The sequence below is a fragment of the Austrofundulus limnaeus genome, unplaced genomic scaffold, assembly GCF_001266775.1.
Source record: "Austrofundulus limnaeus strain Quisiro unplaced genomic scaffold, Austrofundulus_limnaeus-1.0 Scaffold80, whole genome shotgun sequence".
In the NCBI taxonomy this organism is placed as follows: Eukaryota; Metazoa; Chordata; class Actinopteri; order Cyprinodontiformes; family Rivulidae; genus Austrofundulus; species Austrofundulus limnaeus.
In genome coordinates, this window is record NW_013952482.1 from 660,489 (window position 1) to 678,049 (window position 17,561).

General features: G+C 38.2%; 1 protein-coding gene across 3 annotated transcripts in view; it reads right to left on the reverse strand.

Annotated features, from left to right (window-relative positions):
- LOC106519645 (protein sidekick-1) overlaps positions 1–17,561 on the reverse strand; it is a 321,354-nt gene that overhangs the window by 57,285 nt on the left and 246,508 nt on the right. For all 3 annotated transcript variants that reach the window (XM_014011403.1, XM_014011402.1, XM_014011401.1), the window contains 5 exons: positions 16,357–16,497; positions 11,556–11,737; positions 8,616–8,731; positions 3,395–3,590; positions 2,425–2,523 (listed from right to left, as the gene is read on the reverse strand). In XM_014011403.1, the coding sequence (XP_013866857.1) occupies positions 2,425–2,523; positions 3,395–3,590; positions 8,616–8,731; positions 11,556–11,737; positions 16,357–16,497 (734 nt within the window). The remainder of the gene's footprint in view (positions 1–2,424; positions 2,524–3,394; positions 3,591–8,615; positions 8,732–11,555; positions 11,738–16,356; positions 16,498–17,561) is intronic.

Below are 17,561 nucleotides of genomic sequence, written 5' to 3' on the forward strand. Positions count from 1 at the left end.
TCTCTCATCTTTTTAAGTGGGAGAACTTGCACAATTGGTGACTGACTAAATACTTATTTTCCCCACTGTATGCACTCTAAACAATGAGGAGTTGAATTTACTCACCCAAGTTATGTCAAGTGGTTCCACTAAACTGAGTTGAGTTAATATGAAGCAATTTACATATATTTTTAAACAAAATGTGTAAAGTGCTCAATTTATTCAACTCAGTTTAGTGAAACCWGTTTGATTAAAGAGAACCTATCATGCAAAATTCACTTTTATACATGTTTTATACTTCAATTTTGGTTTGTACTGCTTCCAGAAACAGTCCAAGAACCAAAAAAATACTCCCAGCTTTTTTTGGCAATATGTACATGTTTTGTTAGTGTCAGAAAATGAGCTGTTCTAAAAACCAGCGGAAAATTGCGTCACAATCTGGGTAACTTAAGAACTTCAAGGTGAGCCCATTCCCTCACCTGGTAACCCAAGCGGAGACTCCGCCCACCTCTTTACAGGACGACCACATTAGTTCTGCTGTTTAAACAACAGTCAAGAAGAACAAAGATGCCTGGCTTAATTTTATTTTTATTTTTGATGGCAATGTTCWAGCAATATTGCCTAAGAAAGCTGGAGTTTGTGCAACTAATTTCTCGATGGACTCYTTTGAAAACTACTACAGCAGGATGTGCCCAAGCCAGACTTTCAACTGAAGGAAACTCCTGTTCCTACTATTCGTCACCAATCTGCTGATGGAGACTTAAGTGATGTTTTGTGTKTTTAGTATTGCTGACRTGAACATGATTTGTWATTAAGCACAAACTAATGCTAAAGGAGGAGGAGGTGAGCACCTCCTTTCCCCCTCCACAGCGCTGGCCTCGGGAAGCRGCGTCGGACATGCGTTKGCCTCTCYGGGCACCAGTCTGTCGCTACCAATACTGCATTTGGGGTGGCTGCACGGTGCGGCTTGTTGTCATCAGCGGGGGTGAATTGTGCTGGAGGACTGGAGACACCTGCTCCACAGCGCTCGTCTCATGACACAGGATCGTTCAGGCTGCAGCGGCGCAGACTTTGACTGCCACTCCGTTCATCTTCGCCAGCTTCGGGAAGCAGCGACAGATGCTCACTGGCCTCCCCGGCACCAAGACATCTGACTTCAGTCGGACACTCTAGTCTGTCCCGACGAAGCCCTCACCTGGTGTAGACACACTGACCGCAGCACGTTATACCATTGTGCATCTGCTTGTACTAGCAGCCATTTTCACATACCTGATGCATAAACGCTGTGTTGGGAGGGTGGAGTTAATGTAAACAAAAGGTTGCCAACAGCAGCTTATTTGCATAAACAGATTTTTTGACTGGAGCTCAGAACAGGCCGAAGTGACCAGGTGAAATCTCATTATCTGAAAATGATTTTCTGTAATAAATCTAATGAACATGTTTTTTATAGGCCACAGATGTATCCTAAGTTGTAAGTAAATTCAACATTTCATTTCTTAGAGTGTGTGCAAAAGTACTTTACTTTCCAGACTATTGGGAGCAGTTTTACGGCTTTATGTACTTTTCTTTTCAGTGAAATTCATTTTATATTTTTTATATTTTTACTTTTACAATGTTTTTTCTTTTAATTAAATTATAGACCTTTACTGAGCAAAGGATACAGATGAAACTTTAAAATTTTAGGGGATAGTTCTGATTGTTTTTAAAGAGGAGTTCAGTGGAAAAGTTATGAATAAGTAAAATTTACTTGAAGATGGCTCTTTGAACAGTTTGGAGAAATATAGATTTGTTTCTGAATGGACTAAAAAGCTAACAGCTAGCAAGTCCAAGATTAAATCAGATTACTAAAATCTTAAAACATTTGCATCACTGTCAGCTTCACATTTCAGTTACATACATAAAGTATCACAAATTTTGTGCAGGTTTAGTTGCTGATGTGAAATCCACAGAAGCGTAAACATGTATTAAAAATATTTCAATAGCTGCTATGACTGTTTTAAGAYTGGAGTTTTTTAAAGACAGAAGCAATCCACTTTGGCTTTGGTTGCTAAATTTGTCAAAGCAGTCAAGATTAAACTTTATTTTYCCCAACTGAGTCTGTGCACAGAGCTGTCTACATCAGGTAGGATATTATTTGTTGGTAACATTTCCACAGAACCCAACTTCAAAAAGTTTGAATGGGCATGGCCTTTTAAAGGGGTTCTCATTAGTCATTTTAAAATGAGAGTTTTCAGCCAGGGAGAGACAACATATGTTGTAAACAGAAATGAAAGTTCTCATTTTTCTGATTATTGCTTATTAATTTCTTAGAAGGACCTACAACRCAAATTTAATTAAACCTTGACAGAGTGGTAAATAACTCGGTGGTTGGAGAAAAAAAAACTAGATGATTAGTGAGAATTTTTGTACTTTATATTTTACGCTGTCAGGCTGCAGAGTTCTCACCAGTGACGATGCCGTTCTTCTCCTCAGGCTCGGCCCAGCTGACTCGAAGTGACGTGTCCAAGATTTCAGTGAAGCTCAGCTGGCGAACGGGTCCAGGCGCTGAGAAAAGAAAAAAACAATATAAACACACGTGCACATCGGCTCATACTGAGGTAAACATCTCCAACAGCACGTTTAATATTTCCAATTTACACATCCTCTTTTTATTGCTTCTGCAATGACCAGCACACCGGCCCCCTCCACACGCACATACACACACTCACGCAAGCCTGTCGTTTCTCATTTCATCCATAGCTCTCTAACCTCTCTCCCTGCAGAGCGATTAAGCTATTCATCTGAGACATTCAATAACACTCACACACAATCACAATCACATGCACGCACACACATGCAAAAAGCTATCATCAAGCAAGAATTACACCCACCGTTAACCCTGCAACACGCCCAGCAACCAATCAATACCCGTCCACTGCTGTGGCTGAGTGAATGTGTACGCATGGCTTCTAATATCCCTTTCCCACTCAATAATTGCTGGTTGCTAATAATTGCTTGTCTGTCTGCCTGTGGGCTTTTGTGTTTATTTGACGCTGGGCCTGTGTGCATGTGCTCCTGTAGCTGGGTGTGGCAGCAATTATGTTTATCCATGGAACAGTGGGCTATAAATACCAGCACGCATGGAAACATRTGAATCAATTCCCTTTAAAAAGACACGGTGGACGGAGGTGGCAGGGAAACTGAGAACAAAGAAATTAACAGGAAGTGAAAGAATAGAAAGATTCTTTTATTTTTTTTGGGGGGTGTTTACTGTGTATTGTGGATGCAGGTGTGTAATAAAAACAGCTGGATTCAACACAAAGCTTCATTGTCATCCCCAGGCTACGCTGATGGAGTTTTTAATACATTCTGAGCTCGGTTTAGTCACACTGTGATRTAATAATAAYGYRTCARCGTGTGTAATTTGCACACTCACTGTCCTCGTGTGTCTGCAGCAGGATGGGTGGGCTGCGTGGCCCATCTCCAGGTGTGGTGAAGCACAGGGTGGAGCCATAGTACCAGGTGAACTTCTTGAGCCTGCCCACTAATCCCGTGTGTCGTGAGCTGGGGTAGTCCGGAGTGATGGTTACCACATTAATGTCCTCTGGAAACTGCTCGGGCCAGACCAGCAGCTGCGTTCAATCAGAAAAAAATAAACAAATAAAATGGTGACAGGTGACATAAACAGTATCTAATGAATCTAATCAAAATACTGCAGAGCTACCTCATTTATTGTCAATCTCACTTACTTTATGGTCTTTTTTATTATTTATTTATTTTTTCATTTCAAATTACTTTAGATTCATGAAATTTCAGGGCAGCAGAATCCTTTTATTTTTCATAATTCAGATTGCAATTTATAAAAAAAAAACACAAATATATTTGTGCCACAGTACGGGGTGTGGTAAATTTTCTCACATTAGTTAAACAATAACAAACAGCAAAAACAAATTTGTGAGAATGGAAAAGCAATTTCCACGTTTCATTTCCAGGAAAACATATTTGCATTCTCAACATTTATTTATCGATTTTCCCTCATAAACATTGTCAGTCATGACAGCATCTGAGAACAAACACAGCAGCACCTTTTATTATCTTTTAAACTCAATGCCTAATGAAAGTTAGTTTTTTTTTACACTTTAGAAGAACTTGATTTATATTCCAAACCACTGCTCTGTGCTTATAGTTATTACTTTAGCCACAAAAATAAATTGAGAAGAGCCTAGACTTATATACTCATTTTGAGAGATAACCCCCAGGCACAATTATAATATGATTTCCTTATTTATATTATCTAATATTAAAATAAAATAAATGCATTAGATGCACTGTAATTTAAGCTCAGTTTTGTCAAGTGCAGCAGTTTATAAAACTTTGCATTGACAGTAAGGCCATTTTTTCCCTTTGGCTTTCAAAATGTTGCAAAAAAAAAACGCGCAGCGGGTGCAGCATATGTCTTGTTTGGTCTAGTAGTACCATAATCATACAARAAAAGTAAAATCCTAAACTAAAACAAAGAGCCAAACCCTAAAGAAAACCTAACATGGAGCCTTTAAGCAGCTCACTGATCTCTCTGTCTCAGGAAAACAAGAGCAACTAGAACTCTGGTCTTATCCCCCTCTTTGTAGGAGGCTACAAGCAGGTGAAGAATGAGGTTTGTTTAGTGGATAAAAGACTGGAAGGYTTCCAGCTCCGGACTGCGCTGCAAGGACTCACATGCATAATGTATAACAGGGTCAAAGTGTCTATATTTACCTTCAAATAAAACCCAAATAAAATTGCAGCTGAATCYAAAAGAATAGATTCGGATTAAATCTGTGAATGAGCTACTTTGTTTCACAGTTTGCTTCATATACTATAACTCTGTGATAAAAAAGGACTAAACTTAGATCCATCTTATATTAAAAAGGACCAGTGTGATTTCATGAGACATTTGAGTGGTTGCTTCTTTTCTCTGCCTTCAGGCTACACTGCACCAAGTCTGTCATGGTAAAATAAGGTTCTCTATTATAATCTGTTCTTCTTTTTTTCAGCACAGAAAAGTTTGGGTGCATTAAAAGAGTGGTGATCTGGTATCCTCAGGCGTCCTGTTTTATTCCACTTTCAAAGGCCACTGAAAGGWTTTAAGTCTCTTCTTGAGATAGACTGAGTGCATCTTGAGTTTGCAATGGAAATCTTAAGATTGCTTAAGAACCCAAACAGAGCGGTAATGAGCCCATAACAGACTCTGTGATAGAAAAACTGATAATCGCTTTTGAGCTGAAGGCACAAGGGCCTTTGTGTTGATGCACATTTGTATGTGTGTGTGTGTTTTGTTTGTAGAGTTAGCAAAATATCTCATTACAAGGCAAGACARGTTTATTTGTCTAGCACCATTAATACACGTGCTTCACAGATACAGCGATGTACATTAAAAGAAGAAATTACATTATAATTTTGTGTTGCAGAAAAACAATAAAATAAACAAAACACTAAACACATAAATAGCTTAGAACTAATATAAAACAAATTAACTGATAAAAATTCACTTTTATGGTAGAGCTTTTGTAAAAAAAATAATGTTTCAGTTCTGATAAAAAAAACTGTTTCTGCATGTCTTAGGTTTTCAGGATGTTGGTTCCAGAGTTTAGGAGAGAGAAAATTTGATGAGTTAAGCTGTATTTACAGTTTATGCATTAAATTTCATTAAACATACCAGCGTCTGGTCATGCACCTCCAAATTTTTCAAACTCTGCACAGRTTGTGTGCTGCATTCACAGTTCGTTTGTCCGTGAAGTGTCTCCYTTTATTCAGCATTTCACAAGTTATACAGTGCTCTGTGCTTTCAGAGGTTAATGTAGCAACATAAGCTTCAAGTATAAAAGCCGATGCGTGGATCGTYAGCTGGTCCCTGAGTGACACTCTAAAGTGCGACTATAACAGACCCTTTAATAGCTGAGACTCATCCCCAACACATAACACAAGCACTAACTGATCGCACAAGAGTTAGTTTAAAATTTTAGCCAATAATTATTGCAGTCAACTCGTTTAGCACATTTGCAAATGAACCATTTCATTGATTTTATTGAGTTTTTTAGATAATCATCATTTGCTGCACCTCTACAAATGATTAACCTTTGGAGTCAACCAGTTCAAGAAAGTCACCATAGCTAATTTACCCTAGCCAACCTAAAAATGTCAACATATTTTACTAATATTGAACTAAATATGGTTTGATAGTGGCTGATCATGGTCATTTTCACAACACATCTTGTGAGATCACATGAAACTGTGCAAAATGTAATTTATCAGGTTTCATCCGCAGTCCTTCAAGGAATGCCAGGTCTTAGATTTATGAATAGGCAGGTAATAAATACTTTTTAACTATGCAGCAGAATAAAGACACTTTCAAGGGCAAACAAGTAGAAAATGTTCAAACTTGTGTGAGAAGAGACTCTGGTTCTGCTTCTGGGAATGAGTTTAGAGCTACTATTATTACCAGTGCTGTATATAGTCAGTGATCTGTGGGGGAGATGAAATGAGATGAGCTTGTGCTTCATACCCACTTTTAATTAATATTATTATCTACTGGCCTTTCACCAGCGCAGTACTCCCAAAGATGCACACCCACATGTGAAGCCATATTGAGAGGCTTCATGGGTTTGGAGTGGTAAACCCTGATGTTACCGAGGCAGCATCTAACAGAAAGCCTCATCAAAATGATGGAAAGCCATACAGTGTTTATCAACCAACAAAGACAACAATATCCGCACTGTAAAACAGTCTCCTGCACAGACCCTGAGATGCAGAGCAAAAATGTGATACRTTTTCTTTGTCATGTTAATCAGTTCCTTGGGGGTCGCCTGCAACAATAAAGACAAGAATAAATCCCATTTCAGAACTGGTACATGAAGATCACCCACACAATTCAGTCCTCATCTCTCTCATCATGCTAAGCATTATTCTGCCTCTCAAATATGCTCTCTATCTCTGGTTTCRATCACTCATTATTCCTTCCTGGAACTGACCCCAGACTTGGCTGGCCAAAGAGAATGAGTAAACAAAAACAAGGCTGTGCAGATGAGGAATGCATCTGTGTGTTGAAAGTCCTTGGAATTTGTATTTACTTATACGTTCACAACTATTTACACAACCGTTGCAGTACATGATTATTTTAACAAACAACCATKGTAGTTTTGAACTTTAAAACAGTTTTAAAATAAAAATTCAAATTAATTTTTGGATGATTTTCAAAGTTACATGAACTAATAACCCAGCCTTTAGTGCTGCATTGTATTATTGCATCTACTTAAAGGAGACATATCATGCATTTTAATCCATCTTTTTCACATTTAAATAATTCATTTGGGSTCTATATAAAGTGGAACTGCAATGCTTTGGTCTGAATTCCTCTTTATTGTAACTCTAAAAGACCCTCTTTCAACCCTTTCTGTGGTGTGTCTCAGATCAACTCGTTTTGAGGCTGTCTCTTTAAATCCAAACAAGGCGCTTCATACCCTGCCCCCCTTCAGCTTCTATAACAGTTCACTGCAGTTTTATAGAGGGGTTTACGGTTATATAGTGGCACAGAAACTTCTTATTTATAAATTAAYTAAAATAATTCAGCCTTACGTGTTGGAGCCAGAGTCTGACCCAGATCAAGAGGAGAATGAAGATGACAAAATTGTTGTTGGCAAGTCCAGACGTCCTGATGCATCTCAGTAATCCAGGTAAAAAATCAAAAGAAAAAAATTGTATAGGTCCTCTGGACRGGTTCTTCTYTAATGAAACGTTTCGTCTCTCCTCCAAGAGACTTCTTCAGTCTGAGAGTTTCAGGCAAAATTCAGGCTTTTGAGTCCTGCCTCCAGGTGTCTGATACTCACATCACATGGCTATCATTGACACCTAATTAATACCTATTGTTAACAGRGGGTGGAGTGATACTGCCAATGGCAGCGCTGTAGGAGGGGGACAACTGAAAACGGAGGCCTCCACCTCTGTTTAATGATGGACGGTCTTTCTTCACAAAAATGGCTTCTTTTACTCCTCTCAAACCAACGTTCCTCCCTATCAAGAATGAGAACATCCTCATCTCTGAAAGAGTGACCGCTGGCCTGTAAATGAGTGAAAACTGCAGAGTTCTGGCCATTAGATGTAGCTCGTCTGTGTTGGGACATTCTTTTGAACAGTGGCTGCTTTGTTTCCCCGATGTATAACTGGTCGCAGTCCTCCTGGCACTTAACAGCATATACAACATTGCTCTGTTTGTGCCGGGGCACCGGATCTTTGGGGTGAACCAGCCTTTGCCATAATGTGTTTTGGGGTTTGAAAGCTACTGGGACATCATGTCCAGACCTTATTTCTGTCGCAAATATTTTGACATAATATTTCAGAAATTTTTTTGAAAAATAAGGCCCAAACAGAATATAAAGATATCTACGCAGCACCAGGAGAAACTAAATTAAACTTCTCTGCACTCCTAGTGACTCCTAAATGCRTTTAATGGTTAATGGAGTTTTGAGAAAATATATTTTTGGCAGACATCATGTTTCTTATGAAACTTAGATAAATATTAAAACAAAAAACTGAACTGAGTACAATACATATCCAAYGTCTTTGACTTCAGAACATTTGTGTTATTAGTGATGGAAACAACACAGAGATCATCAGAAGTTTACCTTGTATCCCTGGTTGATGCCGTTAATAAACTGCTGTGGTGGAGGGTTCCACGTGAAGCGGATGGTGGTTGAATTAACAGCAACAACTTCCACTTCCTGCGGAGGGGCTGTGGGAACTAAACAAAGACACACAAACAGAGAATATTTTAATATTTAACTTGCAATGAGCTCAAAGCAGAGAAAAGAAATACAAGGATACCCTGAGAAAAAAATAAACTGCATAGACTTTCTGAGTCAGTGGCCGTTGTAAATATCCAGTACAGGACCATTGTTCAACATTTAATGTTGAGTTTTGGCTCATTTTTTAAATTAAATATATGCAGAGTCTGCAAAATTTAAATGCCAAACCCTCTCTTCTGAGCTTTACTACAAATGACCTAATATCTCAAAATAATCCCATCKAACACCATGTGTTTTTCATTTATATGTTATTGATATTAGTGCTATTGAAATAGCTTAAWATCACAGGGGTAGTGATCTATTACGTCCTAATTCTACACAACGATGGATCAATGGATTGGTCCTGAGTCCAGTTAACCTCCAGCACCCCTCCCACAACTTTTATTACGCACATGATGTTACCGAACGCCGCAGCCTTATTTATTGATTGAAAACAGAGTGAATCTCATAAAAGAACCGTGACATTTCATCCATATTAATATTTTCACTTACAACGAGCTCTCCAGTGATTGAGTGTTGCACTTGCGTCCTTTATTAGAAACACTTTTCACTCCCTCCTAAACGCCCTCATCTGTCAGAGCTCACGTCTCCTCCTTGTAATCAGCCTTCTGTTAAATGTGTGAAAATCCAAGCCAAGATCACCCAGATGACATTACGGCGATGTCAACAGCGTTGTTTATCCAAGCCTCGGACATCTCCCTCTCACAACCGCGGCGGCCGTGTGTTTCKGAGACCGGCAAACAGACTTTCACCGTTTACATCACTTGGTTTTCATAAATGTGATTCGTGCATTGTGTGATTGTTGAGGAAATATAGCATTTTAGARCAAGTCAAAGACATAACATTAAAAAATTCAACAAAAGAACTCTGTGCTCAAAATAAAGCAAATTAGAATTTGCAGAATCTGCATAAAACGTAGACATTCATCATCATTCATTCATTCATCATCCACCAAAGAGAGACAGACAAAAGATTGAACACAAAGAAATATTTACCAAATATATCTTGTGTAAGACCTCAGTAAAATATAGATAAGATGGGGTTACTGTGTAAAATGTATCATAATCTAATCACTTCATTATTAACTTATTTCAAGAATAAACCACGGTCTCGTCTGTTTTTCCACACTTATCTTTTGTTTCAGCGTTTCCCTTTGTGTGGCTCTTTAGCTATTGTGTGAAATCTATCAGAGCAGCGTTTCAGTGAGGAAAAATGATCCATGATGAATGAATATTAAAGTCAGYGAAAGAGAGCGGGAGATAGGAGTGACAGTTAATCGAGTGTCCATGCGTGCGAGTCTGTGGGCACGTCACGGTGATTACATAGTAAAGGGTTTATGCTGATGCTTGAAAGCCGCAAGAGTGCCGACGGGCTGTTGCATGATGGGAATGCCCTTTAAATCTAGTATTYTGAGCTGAAGTGGTCAGCACACACATATGGAAAAACACCGGCCTGAAAACTATTTTTTAAAAARGTAGAATGTGCAAGAAATGATGCCAAAGAGTGAGACGACAGAGACGGAAGATTAATTGATGTTAAAGATGTTCTCTCAGTCTCTGCCACGCCGACTGTACTCCCGGGAAGYGGCTTTTAGCCCCTTGCAGCTCACAGCTCCAGATAAAACACTAAACTCTGCCCTTTGGGGGAATCTTAGTATGCACCRAGGCTGCTTGTGAGAAAAGAGCAGAAAAGAAAAGTAATGTTATCTGAGTTTAACACAGAGTTCAGTCACATCCTCTCAGAGAYGGTGAGAGGGAGAAAATGTCCAATCCATCACAGCGACTCCTATTAAACCACATTAGAATAATTAATGAGCCTAACTCCCCCTCCTGAGTCTATAAACCTTTCCTGAACTCTTGCAGTGATGACTTTGAGTGCACATGTTCGTGTGTGTGCGTGATTGTGCTGATCTGCTCGTTTTTAATAATAATAATATAGCGTTGGAATAAAAGTCGGCGTGCGACAAGCACGTGGTTAGAAGAGATTTACCCGCACATCTCCCTTAACGGTCTGCTCTTACATTMTTTCCTTCCTCACAACCACTTCATTGATTTATGTCTCCGAGAGCTGTAGGTGCGTATCTGTGTGCAGCCATGTCTATTACAATAAACACACTATTATCTGTCATATTATATATTTATGAAGCAGCAGAGAAACCCTTCCCGGACCCATCCCCCCAATCCTGCAGCGTCTCAAGCTGCTTGTTAGCCAGATGGAAGATGAACTGCAGTCCCTTCAGCACATCCTGGGCCGCCCTCAGGTTCTCCTCCCAGTTGACTGAAGCTGCTTTGCCTGCGAGGGGGTGCGTGCYTCTGGGGCAACTTAAATATAAGACTGAACGGCATCAACTGGCTCCGCTCAAAGCTGAGTAATACTGAAGCCTTTGAGGCTGCAGAGAAACAACTTTGCAGCTGCATGTCTCTGTCAGTCATCTGATCACCAACCCAAACTTTTTTCTTTTTTTAAAATCGCTGAGAGGAGCATTTCTTGTCATCATTACATCATCCCAGGCAGTGAAGTCTTRATGTACTTACAACAGATGTGGGCTTCTTCACAGCTGCGCCAAAATGTTCTTGCACCCCAGCTGGAGCTTATCTTAAGGTGCAGGGGGCTGCAGCAGCAGACTTAATACATGTCCGGGAAACTTATTGAGCACATTCAGTACAACGTGTGCTTGAAAATGTCCCAGGATTTCTCGGCATACTTGCTTGCAAAGCAAATAAATGAGAAATGAAAATGTACTTGTGCATCTTCACTGACCTCCCTGCAGAGTGTACTCGGTGACRGGGCTGCTGTAAACACCCAGGCCGGCCCCTGTGAAGGCAGCCACCTGGATCTGGTACTGAGTCCAGATGATGAGGTCTTTCAGCAGACAGTAGTTAGTCTCTGGGCTGCTGATATTCTTCTCCTGGTAGTCCCCYGGCAACCCTGCCAGACGGTACCTGCACACAGACACAGGCTCTCCTGTAAATGTGTTGTAACAAGTGAGAAAAGAAAATATGGAAATTGTTATGAGACAAAATACTCAGAGGATATGAATGTTTTCACATTCCCTACAAACTGTATTCCTTTTTGTAATACATATTTTGGGCGGATTCTTTTTTTTTTTTTTCTCCATTTGTAGTTACAAAATATGACACCGACTAAGCAAAACAGACTTTTAGAATACTTTATAAATGAGTTAAAATAGGAGTGAGAGTTTTCATCTACAGAACCAAATTGTACAAATATGAGCCTTGCTTATGATGCTTTTTGACTTGATTCTGCTCATAAGAAACTACATTTATTGACCATGATTAAATGGGCCTTGGACTGTCTAAACAAATAATCATCATGAGCGATCCGTTCAGATGGAACGCTGGGTTTCAGGTTCAAGGAACAGTTCAGATTTTTTGAAGAGGGTTTCTGTGTAAACATTATGCATAAATATGATCTTACCTGTTGTAGATAGCTTTTTGAACAATTTCAGTTTGTAGAAACAGGTCAATTCTGACCAGGTTGATGAGCTAACAGCTAATCTAAGCTAGGCCAAAATCAACGTGGATCTCTACAGTATTAAAACATTTCTTATCTTATCTCAGTTTCACAACATTTTGTGCAAATTATTCTATTTTTAACCTTACCCCACTATCCAATTTGCATTTTAAAATAATTTACAAAGAACTCTCATGGTTATTTTGAAAACACAAATAGCGACAGCTTCAGCTAGCTGGAGCACTTTGACTGCAGCCTGAGACACTTCCAGAAGTCACATAAATTCAAATATTTATATCATGCAGAATTCAGAAGAGACAGAAGCAATCCACTTTGGTTTTAGCCCTGCTCGGGCCAGCCATTMGTTCAGTCCTGCCAGAAAGAACTTTTATTTCTCAAAATGTGCTTTAGGCAAATCTTCCACAAACCAACACTTGGAAATATTTGAACTATTGCTTTAAAAGCTAGTTACCTGTAGACGTGTGAGGACTCTGAACAGGTTTGTGTCGAGGTATTAAAACAAGACAGAKTCTGTATTTTTTTTAATCTCAGAAAATGGTTGTGAACCAAAGCTGGAGTTTGAGAYAAGAAAAAATGTTGAAAGGAATTATGTGATAGAGCTATAGTGAAGGATCAAATATTTCTGTAAATGCATACAATAAATGTTAGAATCAATTTATTCTGGCTTTGTGGAGAAATGTTTGCAGACTGATGCATAAAAACAAATTAAATTCATTCTAAGTTAAAAAAGCTACAAGTTGTACATAAGATCGCACATATTTTTTGAATAATTAAAAAGANAAGTTGTACATAAGATCACACATATTTTTCGAATAATTAAAAAGAGAGAATGCATAAATATATTTTTTTCTTACAAACTTAACCTCAAGCCAATACCATTTCATCCCACACTGCCCTTTTTTTTCCTATTCTCAAGTTGCTCCTGTAACATTCATTTTTTACTGTGAGGGGAATATTTGTAGAGAAAATCTAAGGATTTTCTGCAGATGTCAAGACCTTTTAAAAATCTCTAAAGACAGAACTATTYAATTTCGTCTCTAAATAGTGCACCTTTATGGCCTCCACTCTAGTACATGTGATTTAAGTGCCCACTTAAAAGAATATATGAGCCAACTAGACAGGGAGGTGGAATACCATTTTAGTACTGTGCATATCTGATGGAGCTGAATGGAGTAATAATCCTCATGTCAGCATTTTAATATGACACCTATCCTCTGTAACGGGATGTTCCAACGATTCGCTGCCTGACTCAGCACTCAGTCACACGTGCATTTTGTACAAACACACACATAAGACACAGTCGCACAAACACTGATACACAAAGTCAGGAGGCACTGAGGCCCGACAGCRGTTTTCTGCAGAGGTGTGAAGATAGCCCCCCCGTCTTTTCCCCTCTGTCTCCTCATGACACACTGGGAAATGAAGAAGTGGAGGAGGAAGAGGAGCGAGGCGAACGGTAACGAGAAGGATGGAGAAAACAGGAAAAAGAGAACAAGAMGCTGGCAGCTGACACACGAAGAAGAAAAGAGAATCTAAAGGGGAGGAGGGGAAGGAGGAGGAGGAGGAAGCTCAGTCTTACACAGCTGAAATGATACGGTGCGGACGTACAAGTGCACATTCCTGTTTTTCACTGATTTCTGAAGTGGAAGCAGTGAAGGAGGATAAAGACCTGATAACTTCTACTGCAATTATATGCAAATCTGTGTGAGGCAGCTGATGACAGTTTGATTACACACAGTGTTTCGTACTTCAGGTAGACATCATGGAGAAGGACAGCRGACCAAGGACAGAAAGAGCATCATTAAAGAGCACTCGCATCTGCATGTGAACGCACGGAACAATGGATGCTTCTGATAAAGAACCAGAGAGAAAACGATTGAGGGGAGTGAGTGTTTCAATAATACGTTGGCTTAATTTAAAGGAACACATCATGCAGAATCCACTTTTTCTTAGATGTTAAATACATTTTGTTGTGTACTTGGAGACTCTATGTGTGCAGAAAAGTTGGATTTAAYCTCTCTCAGTTCTGCAAAAATACCTTTATATTCTCTCTGTGTCATATTTTTCAACCTGTTCAGTTTTCTCTATTTTATATGACATTTCCTGAACTGTTACGTTAAATTATTTGTGGTGGAACTGCCAAATAAGGTCTGGACTCACCAACTACAATTTGGTCGTCTTCGTTTTCCTCTGGCTCTGGGTCAGACTCTGGTTCCAACACGTAAGGCGGAATGGACAAGTCTTCCCTTGTTGACATTTTTAAACTAATTTGTAAATAAAACATTTCTGCACCACTAGATAGTTGTAACACCCTCTATTAAACTGGAGTGGAACGGTCTGGAAGCTGGAGGGGGGCGGGGTGTGAAGTGCTTCGTTTGGATTTAAAGAGACAGCCTCTGAACGTGCTGATCTGAGACCCACCTCAGAAAAGGGGTAAGTKAAATGTATTTAAATGTGAAAAAGAAGGATTTAAAAGCATATGTGCACTTTAATGTTTATTGTACATTTAAAAAGTAAAAAAAAAACTATTAAAAATTAAATTGAAGGACATTTATCTATTTATCACTGATGTTAAATGCATCACACATACTGTTTTATTTTGAGGTTAACTAGTATGTATTTTAAGTAGTTATTTATTTTTATGATTAAACTGAGTAATATGGTCAACTGTACTCTCCTTGATGCATTAGTTAATACATGACTTCATCACACACAACACATTACATTTGTTCCCACTAATAGTTAGAACTGTTGGTATCACTTTACAATAAGGCTCYCCTTATARATGGCTTATAAATAGTTTATGGATTGGTTATTGATTAATCTGTAAACACTTTATAAATCATTAATAAATATGTTTATTAAGAATTAATTTAAAACGAGAAAGAGACAAATCTGTCCGGTTTCTTGTCAAATAGTGAGCCAAATTTGTTTGTGTACATATTACTAGGTTTGTAAGGACAATGATGTATTGGAAACACATATTTGAAAAATAATATTGTACTATATTACTGAATTATACATATTAACAACTTATTGTAAAATGTAAGACGGTATGTACACTATTTATTAATGACTACTAAACTTGTATAAATGCCATAAAGGAGCCTTATTGTAAAGTGTAAAACAGTACACTATTTATAAGCCTCTGTTACTGCATTAATAAATAGAATACTGCTTTGCACTTTACAATAAGGCTCCCTTTGATTACTGTGGATATGTATAATGCAGTAATGTACAATATTATATGTAAAATATGTGTTTTCAATAAATTATTGTGCTTACAAGGTAGTGAACTACTCTGAAATGTTTAATATAGCACCTTTAGACGTACTATATACATGAACAGATTTGTCTCACTATTTGGCAAGAAACCGGACAGTTTTGTCTCTTTCCCGTCCTTAATTAATGAATAATAAACACTTATTAACGATTTATGAAGTGTTTACAGGTTAATTAATAACGAATCTATATGCTATCTATAAGCCATCCATAAGGGGAGCCTTATTGTAAAGTGATACCSAACTATTGTTACGAAGCCCAAGCTCTTCCATAGGGAGTTCTGCCTCAGATCTGATGTGATGCTGGAAAATGGGCTGGGTTCAAGAAGGTCATATAATGTGTTTGCTTCCTGAATTTGGGGTGACTTGCAGGGAAAATAAACTTTGTGGTTGGCCCGGTACCTGTATTTTATGTTCTTTATTCTTGCATCCAAAATTCAAGTCTATAATAAATTGCATTTGTGTTGTTCATTTTAGTTTAGGTCATATATGCAGATGCAAATAGTGTTACTTTGACTGACTAATGGCTGGCTGGCTAGTTGATTAAATCACAAGCTTCATTATTTCACTAACATGGTAAATAATCTTTATTTCACCATATGCCACAAATATGGGCAAAATGTTCCTTTTGATACAATCTAACATGGCTAAAGTAAAAATAAAATAGTAAACGAAAAGGAAACCAAAGACAAGAAGTTTCAACAATGTAAAAGAAGTCGTCTTCTTTGTTTCTTGTTCTATAAAGTGTAAAGAAGAGGATTTCAGCACGTTTAGAGTGTGTTTACCTCAGCACGTATCCCCGTAGGACGCCGTTAAGCTCTGATTCTGGAGGGGGCTGCCACTGGACCATGATGGACTGGTTTGTGCGACCGCTAGCCACAATATTATTGGGGGGAGCGCTRGGTGCCTCCTCTCGAAGCATCATTCTAAGACAAAAACAAAAGCAGACAGGAAAAAGAGCTGAAAACGAAAAATAAACATGCTGATTAAACTTTAGAACTAAAACTTTATAGTGAGTTTTCTTAATATCTCAGATGCTGAGAGTAACAGAATTTGTAGCAATCACTGCCCGCTGAGCCTATTATTTATACCACACACAATATATTAAGTAAGAATGCAACGATCTGCTTTAGCTACTTCCTTGTGGAAGTCAGAGTTTCTACTAACATTTGTTGTAAAAAACTGAAGTAGAATTTTGAGTTGATTGGTTCTGTCTTTCATTACTGGCAGCTGAGAAAAAATAGACATTTAAAACCAAAAACCCAAAGGGAAGGTAGCGCCACTTCACTGAAAATGTGTCAATTGACACCATCAAAACACAGACCTACCCGACGAGTCAAGCTGACATCTATCCAATATTACTGAATTTAGCTGGTTTACACAGATCAACTTTAAAATGTGTTTAATACTTTTTTCTTTCTCAGCTGAATAACCAATTTCTTAAGCAATCAATTGCCAAATTTTACATTTTTTATCAATATATTTATGATACTGAGATCTGGTGTCATATGTCTGTGCAAAATTTACAACAGGAATTGTTTTCCCTATTYATTTTTAAACTTTGAAAAAAAACAGTGCTAAAGTGAACAAGAGAAAAAGAACTGTCAATAATAATAGCATAAAAAATTGCTATGGTATAAGCAGGCAAAAAGAAAAATCTAACTTTTTTTTAGGAGCAGCAACACTTCAAAATAAAACACAACATAGAGCATTAGTCAGTGGTGGTGAGGTCATCAATGATAAAAAAAAAGRTAGATTTTTGATGTATATCATACTTTCCTGTGTGCTTTGCTCTTATACCTGCATATCAGCCATTGTTACATTATCAGAATATGAAGAAAGCATTATTTAATACATCTTAACTTAAGGGTCTTTTACTTGATTGAACAAGTTTGGACCCCTGACTGATGGAAAATGTTTAATTTCTTGTGTAATTAAAGCTGCACCTGTCAACAGGTACAGTGCAAGGATGAAGGAAACTGCTTTCGTC